At 43.8% G+C, this 24,188-nt stretch overlaps 1 protein-coding gene across 3 annotated transcripts in view; it reads right to left on the reverse strand.

Annotated features, from left to right (window-relative positions):
* FHOD3 (formin homology 2 domain containing 3) overlaps positions 1–24,188 on the reverse strand; it is a 475,398-nt gene that overhangs the window by 250,247 nt on the left and 200,963 nt on the right. For all 3 annotated transcript variants that reach the window (XM_047087059.1, XM_047087061.1, XM_047087060.1), the window contains exons 4-5: positions 19,869–19,936; positions 11,877–11,982 (exon numbers count right to left, since the gene is read on the reverse strand). In XM_047087059.1, coding sequence (XP_046943015.1) covers positions 11,877–11,982; positions 19,869–19,936 — 174 coding nt within the window. The remainder of the gene's footprint in view (positions 1–11,876; positions 11,983–19,868; positions 19,937–24,188) is intronic.

Below are 24,188 nucleotides of genomic sequence, written 5' to 3' on the forward strand. Positions count from 1 at the left end.
TGGCAATTGATGATTACAGAGAAGGAGGCAGTGGTCCTGAGCATGATGGAGGACTGCTGTTCACAGACACGATGAATGGGGCCATGGGAGTGCTGACCAAGGAGTAAAGATGGATTAGGTTTGGACATAGTGCACTCGGGACACCCAGGACATGGCTGACTCTGCAGGTCTGGACACCTTGCACACAAGGATGGCAGGGGAAGCCACAATGCCAGGAAGAAGAGTAGCATCCTGCTGGGAGGCTGGCCCAATCTACCAAGAGATCCCCAAACTCCAGAAAGCAGGCATCTCTGAACATGGCAACTGACATTTCCCCAGAAAATCCTAGGCAAGAAGACAATTTTAATCCATGTTTGGGGCTGGGTTTAAAATTTGCTCAAGACATTCTGTTCTATTACAAACCTGAATTTGTAGTAGAAGCCCTATAAAGGAGATCACATGTGAGATTGGGTTACAGCCAAGGAAATAAAGATTATGATTCAAGGTACCCCTAGCCTGCAGTTCTTCTGGAAAAGTCTACTGAGCAAGGAGGGAAGGATGGGGTGAGGAGGCACATCTTCAGTATGAATAGAGTGGAAAAATTCCTGATGAACACACAGCAATGAGATTTGGTTGTGGAAAATTCCACACACACGAATGGCCAAGTAACTCTGTTTGTCTTTCTTCTATCTCATCTCAGATAAAAGGAAGAAGATGGAGGTTTCTGGTGGAAATGAAAATTCTGGAGAAATCTCTCTGGCTGAAACTGTGACTGAAAGGACTCTTTAGATCAAAGGACTCAGAGATGTGACAGCAGAAAATTTCAAGGTTTTTTTTGTTTTGTTTCATCTGCAAACTTGCCTGAATTTCTGGAGGGCTATGATTCTATATAAAATGCAAGGTGGTCTGTGAGTTCAAGCCCCGCCGTTGGGCTCTGTGTTGACAGCTCAGAGCCTGGAGCATGCTTCAGATTCTCATTCTCATTCTCTCTCATTCTCTCTCCCAAAAAGCAAATAAACATTAAAAAAATAAATTGAAAGTTTAAAAAAATGCAAAGCAAATTTTATTTTACTTATTTTTTGGAGAAACAGAGCATGAGCAGGGGAGAGGGGCAAAGGGGGAGAGGGAGAGAGGGAGGGAGGGAGAGAGGGAGAGAGAGAGAGAGAGAGAGAGAGAGAGAGAGAGAGAGAGAGAGACAATCTTAAACAGGTTACACAGTTAGCATGGAGCCCAAGGCAGGGCTCAATCCCATGGCCCTGGGATCATGATCTGAGCTGAAATCAGGAGTTAGGTGCTCAACCGACTGAGCCACCCAGGTGCTCCAAGGCAAATTTTAAAGAAGCATCTAGTAAGTCCAGGAATTAATCAAGATCAAACTACGATACAAATATTACATAAAACCATTCAACTCTACCATTTCTTATAAGCAAAAATGGTCCCCTGTCAGCAATTTCACCTGATTCAGCCTAGATGCTCCACGTTGAAAATAGTGTTTGCCAGGCAGACCTAGCAGTCTACTGCTTTGTAAAGACTGCGTCATGCAAAGTGTTCCTGTTACTACTTAATGTTTGCTATATTCAATAGTATTAATGATTGATTTTTACTTCAGGAAAATTAACGCTTGAAAGATAAACTTTTAACCCTAAAGCAAAATTACCAGGAAATAAACATTCTCTAATTACAGGGGAACGGAGAAACACTGGGGTTAGAGGGAAAATCAAAATCATGTTTACAGCTGAAGTGTCCACGTAGAGTTAGAAACTAAAGGCAAGCAGGGGCGCCTGGGTGGCTCAGTTGGTTAAGCAACTGACTTCGGCTCAAGTCACGATCTCACGGTTCATGGGTTCAAGCCCTGCATTGAGCTCTGTGCCGGTGGCTCAGAGCCCGGAGCCTGCTTCCGATTCTGTGTCTCCCTCTCTCTCTGCCCCTCCCCTGCTCATGCTCTCTCTCCCAAAAATAAATAAAACCTTTAAAAAAAAATTGAGACAAAGAAACTGCAGGCAAATAGCCTACTGGCTGCCAAATGTGGTGAGGGGCTCAGGCTGCGGCATGTCACCTGCAGTCTCTCCCAGTAACTTCCTCTCCCACCTGAGCACGGAGAGGAAAAACAAAGGGCACTTTGTCTCATCGGAGGTCAGGACCCAGCTCTGGCCTTTCACTGCCTCCTCGAGTTTTTCTCCTCTTCCTGACACGTCATTCCTATGTATGGCCCTGCAGACCAGGGCCGTGCCAAGGCACAGACCACCAGCAATAATGATTCAGTAACGTAACCAGAAAAAATGGCACCACACAAGCAGCCTCGAAGCTATCTTCCTACCAATCTACCCAGATAACCAAAGAGGCGCCGGTGGACAAGAGATTCCATCAGCCGTGAGACGAGGGGTAGCCAATCACACACGGCTGGTTCTGAGGCCCATCAACATACGTAAGAGATTGCAGTGGGTTCAAGGGGAATACTGGGCCCAGCATCCAATTCCCTATTTTGGAAAACGCAACGTTATAGAAGATCATGGAGAAAAGTTGAACCCACTGAAAACCCATGATCTGGGCAGGCCAAGGGAGAGACGTGAACTGCACCAGTGTGAGCCCATTTTGGGCCTCTGTGCACAAATGGACTGGAAGGGAAGGACAGAACTGCATCTCTCAGCTATTCTCTGACTCAGTTTTTGTTCTTGTTGTTTTGAGAGACAGAGAGAGAGAGAGAGAGAGTCAGAGAAAGAGGGAGAGAGAGAGAATCCCAGACAGACTCTGTGCTGCCAGAGCAGAGCCCGACACTGGACTTGACCCCACAAACTGCAAGATCATGACCTGAACCAAAACCGAGAGTCAGATGCTCAACCAACGGAGCCACCCAGGCGCCCCTCGCTGACTCAGTTTTTTTAAAAGGGGTGCAGGCCTGATGCAGGGTAGAGATGGCAGGGGGACAAGAGGGCCACAGATGGGACATTCAGAGTGCTCTTGGGGTGGCACTTCTGCCACCATACACCAATAGCAGCAGCCAGAAGAATTCAGCCTCCCTCCCCAAGCAGGAAGGGCTGTGGTTTTCCCGGCCCTGACCAAATTTCTCAGCAGTGTGGCTGGTTCCGCCTGGAGGTCACATCACCAACGGCATGCCAAGTGCGTGAGCAAAAGGATTAGGTTGAGGTCAGACACAGCCAGGGCACAGAGAAGGTTAGACGCCAAAAGCATAGGTTTCAACATGGGGAAAGATAAAACCAACAAAACAAGAAGACCATATCCTCCAGCTTCAAGAGGCCCACCTTCGGCCATGGGCTGGCGAATGCCCCAAACCGCCAGACCAAACCTCCATCAGGCAGGCTACTGGCCTAAGTGCAAAAAGAAAAGATTCAGACATGTAAATACAGAGGAAAAGGAGCTAACTCTCTCACTGTCTTCACCAAGTTATTGCTACAAGTAAGGAATCCCGGCCCCAGACACAGAGTGTCCCTGTTTGCAGCAAAAACACACCCAAGGGTGGGGGCATGGTGAGCAAGACCCTTCCCAGGAGACAACACTCCAAAACCCAATTCACGAAACAAGTAAACAAGAAAAAAAAACCCAAAACAACTTTCTCACTCTATCAATGTGGGAAATATCAGGCCCAGTTCAAAAATAAGACGAAACAAGAATGAATATAAAACACCCAAGAGGATGGGGCGCCTGGGTGGCTCAGTCGGTTAAGCGTCCGACTTCAGCTTGGGTCATGATCTGGCGGCTTGTGAGTTCGAGCCGCGTGTCGGGCTCTGTGCTGACAGCTCAGAGCCTGGAGCCTGCTTTGGATTCTGTGTCTCCCCCTCTCTCTGCCCCTCCCCTGTTCACGCTCTCTGTCTCAACAATAAAACATTAAAAAAAAATTAAAAAAAAAAACACCCAAGAGGAGTACACACAAAATTCTTTACCAAAGTCAAAGGAAGTAGACATCTCACACAAGAGTCTGATGCACACATACTGGAGTTTTACTCCTGAGGAGTATTTGCCCCAGGGACACAGAAGGGCATGTAAGCAGTAGTTTTGAATTTTCAAATAAAGATGTCAATTCTTCCCAAATTAATCGACAGATTTAACACAATGACAACCAAAATTACAAACCATTTTTTAAAAAGGAGTATAAAATTCATTGTTAGTAATAAGGGTGCCCTAATCACCAGGAGTAACAAAGATCACAGAGAAGGATCACCCCAGGCCTGGAGTAAATGAACAGAAAGGAACATGGGTGGGAGCATAAATTTCCATATCCTTTCTCAGGACAATGATTCAATCCCAAACAAGGTGCACATGTACATACCTTCTAACACAACAACTGTATCCTCAAGACTTTCACCCCAGGTAACATACAAGCAACTCCCAGAGGGTTGTAGGCTACGATGTGTATCAGTCTGCTGAAGCTGCTGTAACAAATACCACAGACTAGGGGTATAGGCAGCAGAAATTTCTCAGTTTTGGAGGCTGCAAGTCCAAGATCAAGGTGTTGGCATGACTCATTCCTTCTGAGACCTCTCTCCTTAGCTTGTCTGTCTTCTCCCTGGGTGTTCACATCCCCCTCCCTCACAGATCTGTCGTTATCTCTTTCGATAAGGACACCAGTCATACTGGATCGGGGTCCACCCTAATAACCTCGTTTTAAGCACCTCTTTAAAGGCCGCATCTTCAAATACAGTCATATCCAGAGGTCCTGGGGATAAGACTTCAGCAGACGAATTTGGGGGAAGTACACAATTCAGCCCATAACAGGTGGTTATTCATATCATTGACTATTATTGATAATAACTGTCAGAGTTACAACTCAATCCTTTAGTCAGGTCTTTCTATGAGCCCTGTAACCTTCATAACACTCCTAAAATTAGGTATCTCCCTGGAAGCTGCACTTTAAAGAAGTTAAATAATTGCACCAAGGTCTAAGATATGTCACAAAGCCAGCTTCCAAGGTGTGTATTTTCAAGCCACTCCCTTCTGGCAGACACAGCTGACAACATACTTAAAGGACACTTCATTTTTGCAAAAGGCATGTGGGAAGCAGGCATGTATATATGTGAGTAGAAAATGGTTTTCATTTTTGTTCAGTAGGATTATAGGTGATTTTTGTTTTTTTCCTTTCTTTGCCATTTGCTTTCCATACTCTTGTGTGTCCACGGACTGCACGATGAAAAGCAATTATAAAAGTCTATTTCCGCTTTAAGAAAAATCTGTATATCACTCAGTTTTAATCTCTTTTCTTTTCAGACACGTCCATCTTGGATTGTCTCTATTCTGCTGGCTTTGACACTCTGACATTCTCTCTGGGACATACCTGGACCCCTCCTTTGATGCGTGGACAGTGAGGACTTTCTGCCGTTGAGTCCAAGGCACATGATTTAGGACATGAAAGCCTTGCTTTTATCACCTTACAAGTGCAACCAATGCAGCAAGTCTCCAACAGGAATCTTCTGGTCAACACACTCTTGCCTCAGTCAGCAGCTCCACCTACTCTCAGCCTGTTTCCCAAATTCAGAACTTTGGATGGAAATTCAGACTGTAGGATGCCACTACCTGTGTGGTGCCAGGATTTCTCTCCCCAGATATTCACATAATAGCTCGGATGGGGAAGGTGACAGAGGACAGTGCTGATCGCATACTAAGAAACACCATGGTGAGGGGCACCTGGCTCAGTCGGTTAAGCATCCAACTTAGGCTCAGGTCATGATCTCGCTGCTCATGGGTTCAAGCCCTGTGTCACGCTCTGTGCTGACAGCTCGGAGCCTGGAGCCTGCTTCAGATTCTGTGTCTCCTTCTCTCTCTCCCCATCCCCCACCCACTCATGCTCTCTCTCTCCCTCAAAAATAAACATTAAAAAAAAAATGCCAGGATGGGATAGAATAAAAAAAAAAAAAACAACATCGTGTTGGACTTGAGATCCAAGTTCACAAAGCAGCAACGACAGCACAATGTATGCCCAGCTAGGACAGAGCTAGACTCTTCTACTTTACATCACTGTAACCCTGGTTTCACAGATAGCAATTTCATTAGGCATGTGATTTCACATGCCTCTGGGGCACAGAGGCAACAAAGCGGAACAACCCAGGGGCAACACACAAAAGAGTGGTGGCAACGGAGGTCAACAGAGCCCATGAGCTCCCTGTGAAGGAAACTGCTTCTTCTAACTCTCGCTAATTATGGCCACGCAGCGATAAAGTCCCTGTGTTGGCCTGAGCTTTCAGTTTTACAGAAGAAGCCATATATCCATAATTTTATGTCCAATCCCTCAGTTCTTAAATGTTCATAACTGGGCCACCTGGGTGGCTCAGTCTGTTAAGCTACCGACTCTTGGTTTCACTCAGGTCATGATGAGTCCTTCAGTTCGGGCCCCACATCGGGCTCTGTGCTGACAGTGTGGAGCCTGCATGGCATTCTCTCTCCCTCTCTGTCTGCCCCTCCCCCTGCTTGCATACTGTCTCAAAATAAATAAACAACAAAAAAATAAATAAAAATGTTCGTAACTCTTGTAAAAAATTTTTAACATACTCTATGAGGCAAATAAAATACCTGCAGGTTTAGTCTGGCCTCATGGGGTGCCAATTTGTGCCAGCCATCATGATTCCCTCCTGGGAATAGTCCCGGTCATATGGACTTAGCATGAGGAGGGACATCTGATGAGAAAGAACTCCATCACTGACAGTGGCTTCAACCACCAAGGGCTGGTGAGAGTCTAGGGGGTGACCCAGATACCTGTGCAACTGTGCCATTGTCATCCACACCAAAGTCTGGCCACGTGGCTGCCATGATTGATCCCTTAAGTCCTGACCAAACATCCTGATGTACTCATCTCACGAGAGGAAGGTTCCTCCAACACAGGTCAGGTGTGCCCCTGGACCAGCATAAGGGAGTCGAGAGTAAGGCCCGGCCGTTCAGGAGTAAACATGGTACCAAGGACCTGAGCTTGGTTCAGGAGGTGAGTAGCTCCCCACTTCTGCTCCCATCCTCCCACTTTGGGGCCGGTTTGGGCCCCTTCCTATGCTCCCAGTCTATAGTCTGAACCAAACCTCTGTCCTCCTCCTTTGTTCTGAAATGCCAAAAACGCAGACTTCTAAGTTCTGCCAGGGTGGAAGATTTTGGTTTAAACACCATTTGATCATTTTGCACCACCACCTAAGATCACAAATCTCTTTGCACTCTGTCTATAATGTGTCTGTTCCAGATGATGCTGGTGCTGACACACCCCCCCTCCCGCCGGGCAGAAGTCTTGAACCTCATTAAGAGATCCCCTGACATGGAAGGCATTTTCCCCCCAGAGTAGAATACAGTTAAGTGATATTTGGCAGGGCACTGAAATTCTCTGGTTCCAGTTTTCCCAAAGCTACCTGAAATCTGGATGTTGTTGTTGTTGTTGTTGTTTTTTAGGTCAAATGTTCTGATTTTTCAATGTTGACAGGCATGAAAACATTTTTTAAGATGCATTGTAGGGACAAACAAAATATCTGCAGTTTTCTCCTAAAATGAAAGGGTTGAGCTATAGGAGTTCTAAGACCTTATCCAGCTCTGATAACAACAGTGGTGTTTTTTTGATTAATGGGTACTTTGCTTCAGGTGAAATGATCAAATCAGACTTCTCCATGTAAAACTAGCCCTTAAGAGGCAGCTTCCCTTGAAGTACAGCCAGAAAAGGCAGCTGATCTCACGGATTCTACTCATCTCTTTCTCATCCCCCACCCCCGGCCCCGAAGCTGATCCCCTTATACACACATAATCTCTAAATATGTAAGGTGTATGAGATACAACAGATGAAGTGGCCAGGGCATGCCTGTATCTTGCTGTCATCGTCACGTCCCCAGGGCTTAAAGGGCCCCCCCCATGAAGGCTCAGTATGTGTGCAGAAAGTTCCCAGGAATATACCATTCGAGGTCCTACTTGAATAAGAATAATTGCGAGGTACAAAATTCCACAGGAGACTTATATTAAATACTGGCTATCTTGAAAAACTTTAGGTCATTAGCTAGAACCATCCAAGAATAATAAGTCAGATAAATATTATTTCTGCATGTTGTGCATTTAGACTTCTTCCCAGCAGCTGGCTCACAGTTTCAGAGAGCACTGGGCTACACCATAACTCAAAACCTATCTTTACTGCTCAGCAGATACATCCTCTACTAAAAGCAACACATTCCTAGGCCTTAAAAAAAAAAAGAAAAGCTGACAGACAGCTGAGCACAAAAATAAAGATAAATTAATCGAGTTCTAAAAGCAGATGTGGAAAGCACTGGGTTCTCCAAATGCTGGTTTCCTTTGGATCTGGGGGACTCACACATGAGCACAGCTCCGAGGTAACTTCATGAAGGCACACCCTTCCTGACAGGATTTTGACCACCAATCTACTGTTGAGGTTGTAAGACTTTACAGTGATGCAGTTCTGAGGCTCTGGGTAGAGGTCGGTCAGCTCTTCTCCAGCAGCTGAAGTGCACACCCCCAGCCACCTGACATGTTGGGCTCTCACACTGTAGGCCATGATACTTCTACTCTAACAGCTCCAGGGCCCACAGGGGTAAGTTGGCTGACCCCACCCTGCCAGCTCCTTCCTAGGGAAACCACAACAAAGGTGCTTGCCCTCTCCCTCTGCCTCATGACTGACCCCCATGCTTCTCCTGAGTGGCCTCCGTGGGGCACTCTGTGTTCTCCCCAGGAAACTGTGAGTTACAAAGCTATAAAACACTCTGCACTTTCTCTCTGGATCTGCATCTGGCCTCACCATACTTCACCCAAGGTAATAGGGTTGAAATGAGGTTAAACAAAGAGGCAATTCAAAGGTTGTCCTTGATTGCAAATGTCTGGTGTTCTGCCGGCAGCTGATCACCATCTAAAAAAGCCTGCAAGAGAAGTTCTTCAAAGTCAGAAAGGGGTGACTCAACATGCGGGCTGGGAAAAATGATAGTTTCCTTATATAAAAACACAAAAGTCACACCCTGAGAAATCTGTCATTTACATCCCTCAGAAGGTACCTTCCTGGCATGGATTCTGGTCAGATACATCAAAATGTGCTGATGTTTGCACACAGCGCCCTGGTCACACCGAGTCTACTGAGACTTAGCTCGAGCGAGGCAGGCAGGGAAAGGCAACTCCATTCCATGGAAAACAGAGTGCCTCGTAGTAACCCCAATGGAGGGAGAACTTGTTCATTTTCCAGGGAACATCTGGGGAGCTTCTGGTCTTCGATCAACAAACACAAATGGAGAGGAAAAATCTGAAGGCAAGGCCCTGGTGGTGGCAATGAAAGGGTGGAGGACCTCGGTGGCATTTTCTACACAGACAAGCAGCACATGGGTGACAGGACTCTCCCCTGGTTGTGTTTGGGTATTCTGATTCTTAAAAATGTGGCAGTTGACTTTGGCACCTTCCTAGTACTACAACTGCAAGTTAATAAACCGTTGCCAGTTTAACGAGAAGCATTAAGGTGGAGAGCCTCACTAAAGTATTCTACATCAGAAACATCTTTCCCGACCAGGCAACACAATTCACACAGTTCACCATTTGGGGGCCTTGTACAGCCACTGAGATTACCCTGCCCTCAGTCAGGAGGGAGTGAGGGCTGAACTCTTTCCTCCTAACTTGGTCTGTGTGGCAGGCACTGGTGATCGTCAGGCCCAGAGCCACCCCCTTTCTCTCTTGCTGCCACCCCGCCCTGCCCTGAGAGTCCAGGAAGCCAAGTCAAGTCATCTGCCAGCTTCCTTTGCAGCTACAGGTGCTCATGTGACCCAGTTCCAACCTGTGGGAGACATGTGCAAGGGGCTTTCGACAAAAATGTGGCCTTCTTGCTAAGGGCTGACCCCACCTACCAGGGCCATCCCCCTCAACCCAGGCTTGGCTGTAGATCAATGTGGAGGTTTACACTGATGGTTTACCCCATAAAAATACACACACACACACACACACACACTCACACACACACACACACACTCCTAGATGAGGGTCACAAGAAATTAAATACATAGATGGTTATAATATTCATTCTATAGAGGTGTGTGTGTGTGTGTGTGTGTGTATACTTTAAACATAACAAAAAACCCTACTGTGTGGACTCACTATTCAGAATTAGGTAATTTTAGATTTATTTCCTTCCAGGAGGTTCAACTTATGAACATCCATATGTCAGGTGGAAAATAAACTAGACAAGTTTCCCTTGTCCTTATCTTGGTGCCTTCCCCCCCTTCTAGGTATTGGACCCGTGTGAAACAAAAGCTAAGGATGAGAATCTCTTCAGACACCAAGCTGCACTGACAGGCAACAGTGGGACCAAGTGTGCGGTTCATTTGTCTACACAAATCCCACAAGTTTCCATGTTTTCATTATGGGAAGACAAATCATCAAATTCATCCTGAAGCCATCTCTACTGACAACTTGTAATGAGGATCAACCACACACCCGGGAAAAGATTGAAGATGGGTAGAAAGAGGCAACTTCCCAGCCTCCCCAGCACCATGGAGAAGCAGAAGGCTGAGGAACACTCTCTCACACACACACTCGGCATTTATCAAGAAGAACAGAAACCATGACCACTGCCTTGAAAATATGCCCTTAATTTTTTTTTTCTTAACGAGCCCTAAGTTTTCTTTCTCTCTTTTTGCCCCTGTGGCTCTCCAGGGACAGGGTCCAAGAGGGCAGGACTCAGTTCGCTGTGCTGGGTACCAAGACAGGTCAGGAGGCTTCTGCTCAGGGTAAAACACAACAGGAACTGCAGGGGACAGTTTCACTTTGCCTGTCTCATTCAAGCCTGACCATGGATATCTGATACTAAATCATGTTTCATGCACTTGTCCTTCACCCAAGGGAAAAGGAAAAGCAGTATTTCCCCCCTATGTGAACAGGGAGATAAAGCTATGGGGTTACAGGTATACGTGAAGAGGGGATGAGATATTCCCTCTGGGCCCAGGCATGGCCCCTGCTTGACCATGCCCAAGAGAAAGGGACTTGATTGGGTAACTACTCCACATCTTTGAGTCTCAAATCTTCTAGTTGTAAAAATGGAGATAATATTGAACTACATTAAATCTCTCCTTTGACCTATAGTTCAAAACTGTTGATAGCAGTCATTTCTTAGAGTCCAACCTAATAATTCCTGCTCTCCCTTGTCACATTTTTATGGGATCAAGTAAAACTATTTATATGAAGGTGGACAAAAATACTATGACCAAAGAGCATTAATTTTATGAACGGAAACAGTAATCAGTGCTTCAAACACCACATGTACCTCACTTAAAAAAAAAATGAGGGGCACCTGAAAGTCTGACTCTTGATTTTGGCTCAGGTCACGATCTTCTGGTTGGTGGGATAGAGCCCTGAGTCAGGCTCTGGGCTGACAGCACAGAGACTACTTGGGATTCTCTCTCTCCCCCGTCCCCCCACTCTCTCCCCGTCTCTCTCTCTCAAAAATTAACATTTTTTTGAAAAATGAAATTATACAGATAGCTTTCCAGAATCATTCCTTAAAATCCAAGTTGTGGGCCCACCCCAAACCTACCGAGTCACAAACATGAAAACCCAGTGAGGAGTGTATGCTTCTGACAAGCATTCTGAGTAATAACCCAAGTTACTGATTTCCCAGGAAAGAAATTGGCCTCTTTGGTTTGGGGTGACTTTCTGCTGAAATGCAGGCCCCCGTAGTGTGTTTCTTTCCTCACCAAATAAAAGGGATTGTAGAGAACCTCCTGAGAAGGAGTATTTTCCTTAATAACCAGGAAGAGGTGTGGGGCAAAAATTAGCTCAGTCACCGATTAGTTACCAGGAAGTGATAAAACCTGAAGAAAGTGTCATCTTTTGTTCGGGGGTGTCTTTATCATCTTACTCTGTAATCCAAGTCTTTTTCAAAACTCTCAGTATCGAAGTTTCTGGAAGCAATGCCAGGGCCCCCTTGCAGCAGGCACATCAGAACTTACCCCTCAGAATGTAGTTCTGATAGTTCTGGTCTGCCTCAGCTCCCACCTTGATCAAACACGTCAGACCTTCAGCCACTACAAATTCATGCACCAAATCCTTGTCATCCTGGGCAGGAAAGGAGAGAGAAAAAAGACTTCAAATACTGTCCCAGTCCATGCTCTGTCCACGCTGTTAAAACTATGTACGAGCCTTTGAAGCCAGACTGACCTCTAAAGAGTGTTCTGCTCTATTCAAATGAGGCATCTTAACTGTTGCCAGAGGAATTTTACAACCAGTCTCCACGTTGTTGTTTGCCAAAGACCAATTATTGCCTTCTGGGCAATCTAATAAAGATAAAGCAAATGAATCCCCTGTCAAGAATATTTATAGTGTTCTGTTTTTCATTCTTCAAAAATCACCAGTCTCTGCTTCCCCACAGGTCCCTCGGGACGGGCCACATGAAGCTTGCTGGGTTTTAGCAACAGGAAACATTCGATTGCAGCACAGACCATCAAGTGGCGGATTCAAAGCCACTCGTGTGTTCCAAAAACCGTCCTTAAGGTCAGTGGTTACAAGGGTCTTGCACATGGTATCTGAGTGAGGAAGCAGTTTCTCCTCCTCCCAAGTTGCATTGCAGGACAAGCCAGGAGGCACATGACCAGCCGTGCATCTGGAGCAACCACATCTGTCTGCAAAGGGGCCTCCTCAGGAGGCCACAGGAAGTCACAGGAGGCAGGACGTGGAAGGAATCTCAGGGACCATCTAATGCAGTGGTTCTCAAAGACAGGTGTCCAGACTCACCGGCAGCATGAGCATCACCTGGGCACTTGTTACGAATGCAAATACCCCAATTTACTGCATAGAAAATTCTACCATGAGGCTCAGCAGTCTGTGCTTAACGCATCCCCCCCAGGTGACTCAGAGATGTTCCGATGGTTCTCACCCCTGACTCCTTCACATTAGGATCATCTAGGGAATCTTTAAAAAGAATTAGGAAGCAGGATCTGCCCAGATGAATTTCATCACAATTTCTGAGGGCAGGGCTCTGGCTGGGAATAACTTCCCCAGGAAATCCTTAAGGGCAATCACTTCGAGGACCATTGATCTAAGCCTACCTTCTCTTTACAGAAGACTCAAAACTTGGGCTGAGATCACCTATGTCCAGCCAGCGCCCAAGCCCAATCATTTTCTGCAGTACCAAGTTCTACAGAGCTCTATGAGAGGGATTTTTCCACTACTGTTTCAGGAGATGTCCTGAATTGGACAATGCCTGGTCTCAGAGGCAGCTAGCGTAAGACTGGAACATTCATCTTCAATTATAACAACAGAGCAAAAATTAAAAAAAACCTCAGTGATGTAAATAGTAGGAAGCTTAATGGAATAATGAATGGTTATTATTATAGGAATGGTCAGCAACCATAGTTTATCTCCAAAAAAGAAAAAAAATAATTTAGACAAATGGGCATAATTCTCCTGTCCCTATGTGAAATCAGCCCCTCATTTTGACTTTATGGCATTTTCCAATTATATGGATGGAGGACTTGAGCTAAATGTGGGCAGGCCAGGCGAAGGCTCCCTTTGAACCAAGAAAACACTCTCAACGTTCAGAGGGCACTGGTGGGGGTGGGAGATGCTTGTGCCCTGAAGGTAATGAAAGACAGCTGTGTTAACTCAGACTTTAAGATAATCACGGCTTTAGAAGCAAGAGAAAATGGGACAATATCATGAGTTTTTGGAAAATTACTTTACACTCGTATGTATAAAGGAAATAAAAATAATTCTCCCTCCATCCACATCCTTTTCCACCAGCATATGTGAAAAGTGAACATTTAGATGAGCTCATGTCTAGTCAGAAGGTTTTTCCAAGCATGTAACAAATGTTTATTACTTGAACTAAAGCTAGATTCATACATGACTTCATGGTGAAAAAGTGAGAACAAGCCCTCGAGAAACCACTCAAGCTAATCACTAATATTAATACAGCCGAGAGTTGGCTGCCGGGCAAAGGTACTCAGCAACCAAATCCTCGGACCAGGGAGACAGTGTTTATGAAGATTCAGAACCTTAACTAAAATGTATGGACATATGTAGATAAGGCACTTAAGAAATAGGCATTTGTGGCTAATAAATTGTGGAGAATGTCCTCCAAGTTGGCAATGTAGGAGATTTTGAACACATATCCTAAAATATTTAGGCATTAATAAATGATATTTAAAACACTGGTTTCCAACTAGAATGAAATCAGAACGTTAACACCAACTGATCAGGGATTGTCCCTGCATTTCAGAATTTTCTACACTAGCCATACTTCAACCTGTGATCTTTTGTTTGTTTTTCTTTTTAATGCTCATTCGTCAAGGAAAACTATTCAGCTCAATGCAAAAGACCAATGGCTTGGTATTTTACACCCTTACACTCTTAAGTTCCAGAAAGAAGCCCTGCATGTAGAAAACACAAGATGACTTAAATGCAGACTATGGGTATGGGAGAAGGTGATCCAAGCCCCAGACAGTTTACGCCTGTGTAATCCATTCAATACCCAATGATGCCTGCCTGGTTTAGAGCTATTGACTACATAATACCAGCAAATGCTGCTCAAAACTATCCATGTGATGAATAAATGGCAGAAATAACATCCCTGAGAATTCAGAGTTAACACCACAGAACAAACTCAGTGAAGGAATGTGCAACAAGACCTCAACCACGTTCATTTTGTTGTTGAATTTTTTTTCTCCAAGGAAAACTTGAAACATATACAGAAGACAGAACAGTTGAGTGACCCTCAGGTGCCAGTCAACTCCTACCAGTCCTGTTTCCCCTACCACCCCATATTAATTTGTCTGTCTGCTGCTGCCCTATTAATTTAAAGGGAATCCCAGACATCACATCACTTAATCCATAAATACTCCAATAAGCATCTCCAAAATACAGAAACTCTTTTTAAAGTTATGTACTCACAATAAAAAACTGATGCTTTAATATTACTAAATGTCCAGTCCGTGACCAAAACTCCAATTGTTTCATAAATACTGTTCCATTTTTTACATTTTGTACCAGGATCCAAACAAGATCCACATGTGACATTCAGTTGATAAGTTTTAAAGGTCTTTTTAATTCATCTTTTTTGTTTTCCTTGAAATGTAGGTGTTTAGGAAAGTAGGTCATCTGTCCTGTAGAGTAGCCTACAGTCTGGACTTTATTCATTACACCACTGTGGGGAAGATTAGCATGTGCCTCTATCCTAGATCATTTTTAAACTGGTACTGCACAGGGGGACATGAGGAGATCCAGAGTTGATTTTGTTGGCTTTAGCACACCACCGATGGGAGTGCGAATTCCCACGAGGAACGACACACAATCTGGCCTTATCTCTTTTCCACCATGTCAGCGCAGGCATTGATGTTCAATACCCAGATCAATTTACATAGGGCTACAAAACTGTGATATTTTAATTTTATTATTCCTCCCCATTAGCTAGAAGATTATGGTAAACAAAACTTCCATTCAACTACCATTCCATTACCCTAAAGTTTACATAGAGAAGGGTACAATACCTAGGTATTTTATGATGTTTAGTGCAATTGTAAACCTCCTGGAAGAAAACATAGGTGGTAATTCCTTTGACAGCAGTCCTAGCAACATTTTTCTAGACATCTCCTAAGGCAAGGGAAGCACAAAAGCAAAATTAAACCATTGTGGTTATACCAAAATAAAAAGTCTTTGCACAGTGAAGAAAGCCACCAACAGAGCAAAAATGCAACCTATTAACTGGTAGAAGTTATTTATAAATGATATATCTGATAAGGGGTTAATACCCAAAATATATATAGAACCTATACAACACCAACACACACACACACACACACGATTTGATTTAGAAACGGGCAGATGACCTAAATAGATACTTTTCTAAAGGAGACATACAGATGGCCAACAGACACATGAAAAGATGTTCACGCATCATCAGGGAAATGCAAATTAAAACTATAATGAGGTATCACCTCATACCTGTCAGAATGGCTAAAATCAAAAACAAGAAATGACAGGGGTTGGTGAGGATGTAGAGGAAAAATGGAATCCTCGTGCACTGTGAGTTGGTACAGCCACTGTGGAAAAGAGTACGGAGTTTCCTCAAAAAATTAAAAATAGAGTTACTATATGATCCAGTAATGCCACTACACGGTATTCATCCAAAGAAAATGAAAACACTAATGCAAAAAGATATATATACTCCTATGTTTATGGTAGCATTATTTACCATAGCCAATATATGGAAGCAACACAAGTGTCCACGGACAGATGAATGAATAAAGAAGATGTGGTATATCTACCTATATATAGACATATACATCTATATATACACATACATATATACATACAGTGGAATATTACTCAGCCATAAAAAAGAATGAGATCTTGCCATTTGCAGCAACACAGATGGATCTAGAGGCTATAATTTTAAGTGAAATCACTTGAATTTAAGAAACAAAATAGATCCAGAGTAAAAAGTATAGACTCAAATACAGACAGCTGGTGGTTGCCAGAGGAAATGTAGGTGGAGGGATGTATGAAACAGGGAAAGGGAATCAAGAGCAGTATAGATGAGCATATAAAATTGTTGAATCGTTATTTTATACACCGGAAACTAATATAACACTGCATATTAATTATACTTGAATTAAAAAAATTTTAAAGGCAAAGGGTAAGATAAATGTGAGATTCTTAAACTTTACCCTTTTTCAAAATAATCAGCTGATTCACTAGCATCTTCCTAAGGTGACCTATTCATCGTTATTTTTTAGTATCATGAACTCATCAATGCCAACTTTCCCGATGTCTTTCAATCCATTGTATTTATCATCCTTATTGATGTTGCTATTTTCCAACCACCAGTAGAAGACCCTTCAACATGCTCCTGAGTTCTTTGTTCTTTTGGCAAGAATCCTAGCAGGACCTGATACCGTCCTTGCTTTAAGGTTTTTTTGTTTTTTTTTTGTTTTTTTGGTTTTTTGGTTTTTTGTTTTTTTTACTCATTTCCTACTCCAGACTTCGAATCAGCTATTTCTCCAAGGATCTATTGTTCCTTTCAGTATCTCAACATCACAACCTTGGGGCTAGTGGTGCTTTAAGTAATAGGCTGACCATTGTTCCTAGTGCTTTTTAGTAAACTTTGAGCTGGAAATATGCTTAGTTGCTTGTTAGTTAGACAATAAACACCATGGGTTCATGCTGATACTTTCAATTAAATTCAGGAATACAGAGTTCTTAACCTCTTCTACCTTTCTATCTCCTTTTTCCTCACACACCAAGAGTCTTAATGCTTAACAACTCTAAGAATGACCAAATTAGAACACATACACCGGTCTTAGAACAGCAACACAACACCAGCAGCAGCAATGGGACTATTGCAAACAGTTGACTGGGCGTGTGGTTCCTTTCGTTCTTAGAATATATCTACTCAGGGGCGCCTGGGTGGCTCAGTCGGTTAAGCGGCCAAATTCACCTTAGGTCATGATCTCACGGTCCGTGAGTTCGAGCCCCGCGTCGGGCTCTGTGCTGACAGCTCAGAGCCTGGAACCTGTTTCAGATTCTGTGTCTCCCTCTCTCTGACCCTCCCCCATTCATGCTGTCTCTCTCTGTCCCAAAAATAAATAAATTAAAAAAAAAAAGAATATATCTACTCAAAGCACACAAATCACAATGTTTTAAAGTCACTTGGAATAACTGACTCCTCTCTCTTCAGTTTCTGCCAGCAACTGGATACTCAATGAGGTGAACACAGGTTTTGAAAGAAGTCAAAGCTGAACAGAAACATCAGGCAGGCTGAGAAACTAAATGAATTAGGACGAGAAATGGCATGAGCCTGGCCCTCTGGTGGTACAGTGAGGGTCCAGCCCAACTGCAGCTGGGGATCTGAGTTAAAGAGAAGGATGTCATCAAAGGTAAACAAGTTTCGTTTTGTTTGGCTAAGGAACAAGGAGATACAGATGGAACTTTGGGACAATTAGTATAGTGTTTACTAAATTAGAAACCAGAAAGACTAACGACATACACATCTGCTAGAAGGCTATCCAATTCACCCATTGCTTACACAGCCCCAGATACTGTGCTTGGCCCCAAAGACTCAGTGATGAAATCCAGGGAGCTTGCAGACAGCTAGACTCAGACAAGTACCGTAAGTTCTATACTACAAGTAAGCTCAGAGAACTTCAAAGGTATTTGGAGGCACTGGAAGGACTCATTTAGGGAGAAGGGCACTAGCAAGAGGAGACACCAGGAGGTCAACCGAGAGACATGGAGAGTGGATGTGGGGTGGCAACACATTATGGGATAGAAGCAATAGATCCAGGGGAAAAGGTGCAGAAAAGGAAGGGTACAGCTTGCTCCCAGAATGCACCCATGAATAGAATTTAAGATGCAGCCAAGGGCAGAGAATTGGGCAGCAGAGGCTTCCACGAGGGCTTCACGTTAGACTGAGAAATTCAGATGTAATCTAGAAGGCTACATGGGACCAGCAAGAGAAGGCCTTCCTCAAACCCCTCTGGTAGAAAGAACAGACTGAGATGGAGAGAACCAAAAGCAGGCAGTGCCCATGGACAGATGTTGCCATTTTTCCAGAAGAACCGGTCTGAACCATGGTAGACCCCAACCGCAAGGTGTTTCAGAGACATGGCAGCATGAGGAGCAATGACAGGGTAGGCTCACCACCATAACTATTGGAAGAGCCAAGAGGGTTCATGTCCAGATATGTTAACACGGAGAAGGGACTCTGCTCTGGGAGAAGGTTAAGGGCATGACTGAACACATTTCAGGAACAACAGGATGAGAATGTGCAGATGGGATGGACTGTTGGCCTTTTTGCCAGTCCCCTCTCAGGAAGACATCCATGAAGGGGAACTGCCACTCTGGCAGAACTATCACTGACAGGGTGCCTGGGTGGCTCCGTCAGTTAAGCATCCAACTGTGGCTCAGGTCACGATCTCATGGTGCGTGAGTTTGAGCCCCATGTCGGGCTCTGTGCTGACAGCTCAGAGCCTGGAGCCTGCTTTGGATTCTGTGTCTCCCTCTCTCTCTGTCCCTCCCCTGCTTGTGCTCCATCTCTCTCAAAAAAAAAATATTAAAAAAATAAAAAATAAAAATAAAAAAAACTATCACTGACAAAACTTTTTAAGAATATGGCTAAGACGGGAACTGAAGAGAAGAGGGATATACCCTAGGAATATACAGACACTCAGTGCACGTGCTACCTCCTGACTCTGCCCAGACAGCAGCCTCCCCCTCCTCTCCTGGCTCTGTCCCTCTCTCCTCTTGGCTGCTCACAAGTGAGAGTCTCTCAGCTTGCCTGCTCTCCTGTCCTGGCCTTCTTCACTAGGCCCGGGACTTTCTCAAGGCAGGGGAAGAGGGAAGGCTTAGGAAGAAAGGATAAAATGGACCCTGCATGTGTGCACAAGGGACACATCCACAGCAGCATGGTTGCTAAAATAGCCAACATTAGGAATAAACCAATAGAAGAGTGAACAAAGCCAATTATGCTTTATTCATACAATAGACGACTCAGAGCTATGTCAGTCACGCCTACATCTATCCCGTTTTCACTAAATAAGCTGGAGTATGATCCATGCAGCATAACATGTATGAAGTTAACAAAGGATATACATACTCTTGGTGAATATTCACCAACAGCATGGAAACATGGATACAGAGGGGGCCTGGGGTGGGAGGAAGATGGTTAGTACTGGGGACAACGCAAGACCTCAATTATATCTGCAGTAGGTTTTTCTTTTTAAAAATCTGAAGTCAGTATGGAAAAACATGATTTGGTAAAGTCGTCTTTACTTATGTTTGAAATATTTAATAGGGTAAAAATAGTCTCAACTGAGACTCTGACCTAATTGACATTTTAATCGAAAGGAACTTTTCTTTCCGTAACCAGTAAGAGGCAGAAATAGGTTTGTATCTGATTCCATAAGCAATACAAAAAACAGGACCTGTGAGAACACTTGTCTTTTTACCTGAAATATCTGCTTCAGGGAGAAAAGGGCCCTTCTTAAATCTCGCCCACTGGAGTTGTACAGTTTTTCTGAAATAAAAAACATAACATATAAAATTAATTAAACTGACGCAATCAAGGGTAAAGACACAGAGAGAACACGAACAATGAACAGAATGTCCACTGCAGAGGTGAGGGGACTGGATCCAGTTAAGATACAGACCTCACCTCAGATGGTACAAGGAACAGTCTAGGCTGCTACAGGTGGCCGGAAGAGGGGATGAGTGAGTTTTAGAGACCAACACCCCACGTGCACCCTCAGCCACCACCCTCCCTCTCTCCAGACTTCTAGTCCCAGCTGTTTGTAGACCATTGTACTCGATAGCCAACTATATCCGGCAAATGAACACAGTCATGATGGAATGCATCCTCCCGCCTCCCTCCTTCCTGGCCTCACAGCCCCAGCACCACTGTGCTTTCTGCAGCTGGGCTCAGCTTTGAGGGACCTCTTCTTCCTGGGATCTAACGGTCAAGGGCCTTAAAGATCCAAGGGCAGCACAGGACGCTGTGCTGGATTAAGGACTGGATGTCTTGGCGATGACCCTCTAAGCAGCCTCTGCTCTGCCTGCTCCTGGGCTCTCACTCATGTTCAAGAATGGGTCTGGCCCTGAGCCAGGCAGACAGAGGAGCCCTGTGTCAGGCTTCTCTGGCTCAAGATGCAGGCCAACTCCTACAACCCCCGTGTTCCCCTCAGTCATATTTAACACATTCTCGTTAGGTCAGGCCCAGCGAATAAGGAGGTGACCCCAACCTAACACCCAACCTCCAGAGGTCCCAACATGACAGGAAGATGAATGAATATGCCACAATTACTAGTTAGCCAGCGGAGGAGAGCTGCAAAGTGCCGAGGGCACATAGGAGGAGGGGAGAAACCAGTTATCCCGGTCTACACAGAAGGCCTGGGAGTGCAGAGTACTCAGCTTCACACAACTCTAGAGTGGCCCTGACCCATGTGATTCTGCTGGCAGGTCAGGTTCCTCACATCGGGCACCAGGCTTTCCCAATACAGAGCACCCAACATGTATTTCCTGAGTGTCTGCCAGGAACTGTTCTAGGCACCAGGTAGTGAAGAGTGAACTTAATAAGAGCAACAACTAAGCAGTCAGCCTGCATTTCAAAGCTGGTGTCACCACCTACTTGGGAGATGACCTTGAACAAAGTAGTCTACTTCTAAGCCTTGGATTTCCTGGTCTATAAAATGAGAACAGGTAACAATAGACTTAGAGGATGAAAGTTTTGTGTTATGCCAAACACTGATAGGACAAAGGCAGATACCAAAGCATTTAAAACGTTAAGAATAAAGTAGTCAATAGCAGTGTTATTCTGGTGGCTGGCCATTCTGAGCTTCAATTTCAGCATATGGGGGGCAATGCCCAGAATCACATTCTCTGCTTATGTCATAGACTTGAGTGGAAGGCCATGGAATACACAGGTCTAAAAGAGTTGGCAGAAGTCTGCTCATGAGAAGAATATTCCCATTTTGCACAGTAGCTCTGAAAGTGAACAGGCTCCCACTTTAGATTCAGGAGGATGTAGGGCAGGTGGGACTCAGCAATTATGGTGGTAACTTCCTCCAAAGGCCTCCCCACAGACATCTTGACCTCTTCCCATCCACTTTCCAGACCAAGGCCAGAAGGATTGGGTGACCACCTGATGACATCACCGCTCCTATTTAAACCCTTCAATGGCTGCCCCTGCACGGAGAATGAAACCCAAGATCCTCTGTATGACCCATCAAGCCCTTGATCATGCAGCCTTGGCCGCCTCCCTCACTGCGTTGCAGACACTGGTTTTCTCCAGGCAACTTGGGCAGGGGTCAGGTTCCTCCAGACTCAAAACCTATGAAGACACCCAGTAAGTGGCAGAGGCTAGATTACGTCAGATTGGGAGGTCTGTGGTGTCTGACCCCAAGGCCTTCTCATTGTTTGACCACCATGGAATCTACCACGTCTATACAATATACAGTTGATGATCACTTATTATGAAGAGTTTTGATTAAGAGAGTATGCATTGTCTTCCTAAAAACAAGTATCTGAGAAAACTCTAGAGGAATCAACCACCCCTAAAATGAACATCTAGTTTATCATAGACCCTAAGACATGAAGCCCAGACAACTTTCAAGTTGACTTCTAAAATGTCTGCATGGCCTCAAAATACATTAAATAATAAATAAATGGAGTTAACTGCATCACCCCTGGGTCTGGTCCTCGGGGCGATCACTTGTTCAGTTTCCACAGCTAACATCTCAGATTTCTCAAAGTTTGGGTTTTGCCACTACCACTTCTAATAAATAAGAACAAATCTACCAGATGCAAGTATGGGGCTATAGAAATCAAGAAGAAGGGCAGATTTATCTTATCCAGGAAGAGGATCAGAAGACAGAGTCAATTCCAAGTACCTCTTTATAAGGTGGTAAGGCTCGCGGTAGACTTTCTTGCATATATACCACTAGGTAACCAGCAGAAATAGTCTTAAGTGAATTCACACTATCACAGAGCCTCCTTTAGTTACCAATGATCTGTCCTGGCTTCTGATTCATGTGAATGAAAATGATGGTTAGTTGTGTTCAGGTTGTTAAGGTTTTAGTACTTGGTATGATAGTCAAAATCAGGTAAAAAAAAAATTCAAATTTAGCTGAAAATGACAATATTTTGTTGAGGATATTTTTCATCTATATTCATGAAGCATATTGATGTGTATGTAGTTTTGTTTCCTTTTAATGGTCCTGATGTTGAGGCAATGCTGATCTCATGAGCTGGGAGTATTCCCTCCTCTTCGACTTTCAGAGCAAGTCTGTATAGAGTTGGTATTATATATTCCTTAAATGTTTGGCAGAATTCTCCAGTGATGCTACCTGGGCCAAGAGTTCTCCTTATTGGAAGGTTTTCAAATATGAATTCAATCTCTTCAATTAGTATAAGGCTCTTCTATTTCTTCTTGAATGAACTTTAATAATTTGTATCTTTCAAGGAATGTTTTCCAATTCACCTAAGTTGTTCAATGTATGGGCATAAAGTTGTTCATAATATTCCCGATCATCCTTTTATTGACTTTAGCAATCTCCTCTCTTATTCCTGTTATTGGTAATCTGTGTCTTTCTTCCCTTTAACTTGGTCTGGCTAAAGATATATCACATTTTATTGCTCTTTTCAAGCAACTTTTGATTTCATTGTTCTTTCCTTTCCTAATTTTTATATCATTTTCCTCCTTCTGCTTGCTTTTGGCCTAATTTGTTCTTTTTTCCTACTTTCTTAAGGTGGAAATTGAAACGACTGATTTGAAACCTTTCTTCTTTTCTAATGTAAGTAGTTAGTGCTATAAACATCTCCCTAAGCACAGCTTTGGCTACACTCTGCAAAATTTGATACACTGTTTTTGTTTTAATTCAGTTCAAAATTGAATGAATGATGAGTATTTCATTCCACTCAAAATGTGTTGGTTTGTTTGTTTACACCTATGGCTTATTTAGAAGTACACTGTTTAACTTCCAAATATTTAGGAATTTTCCAAGTATCTTTTTGTTACCGATTTCTAGTTTCTTTTTTTAACAAGATGATAAGAACTTTTTATTTTGCCTTTCTTCATTTCTCAAACTTACATAATAGAGTATATCACCCTCCTTTTTTTTTTGGAATTTTTAAAAACATTTAGATTCGAGTTAGTTAACATATAGTGTAGTATTGGTTTCAGGACAATTTAATGATTCATTGCTTACACATAACACCCAGTGCTCATCCCAAGAAGTTGCCCTCTTTTTGTTCAAGTTTATTTTGAGAGAGAGAGTCTGCACATGAGGAGGGAGGGGCAGAGAGAGGGAACGAGATAGAATCCCAAGTGGGCTCTACACTGTCAGAATGCATCCCAATGCGGGGCTCAAACCCACAAACCCTGAGATCATGACCTGAGCAGAAATCAAGAGGTGGACGCTCAACCAACTGAGCCACCCAGGCACCCTCAATAAGTGCCCTCTTTAATGCCCATCCCCCCCCACCTTCCCTCCAGCAATCCTCAGTTTGCTGTCTACATTTAAGAGTCTCTTATAGCTTGCCTCCATCTTTATCTTTTCTTCCCCTCCCCTATGTCCATCTGCTTTGTTTCTTAAATTCCACATGAGTGAAATCATATGATTTGTCTCATTGTCTTTGACTGACTTTGCTTAGCATAATACACTCAAGTTCCATCCATGTTGCAAATAGCAAGATTTCATTTTTGTTGATCACTGAGTAATATTTCATTGTATATAGATAAACCGCATCTTCTTTATCCATTCATCCATCAATGG

This window comes from Lynx rufus, unplaced genomic scaffold (assembly GCF_022079265.1).
Source record: "Lynx rufus isolate CCGP_SWC_20201006 ecotype Redwood Valley unplaced genomic scaffold, mLynRuf1.p SCAF_22, whole genome shotgun sequence".
Taxonomy (NCBI): Eukaryota; Metazoa; Chordata; class Mammalia; order Carnivora; family Felidae; genus Lynx; species Lynx rufus.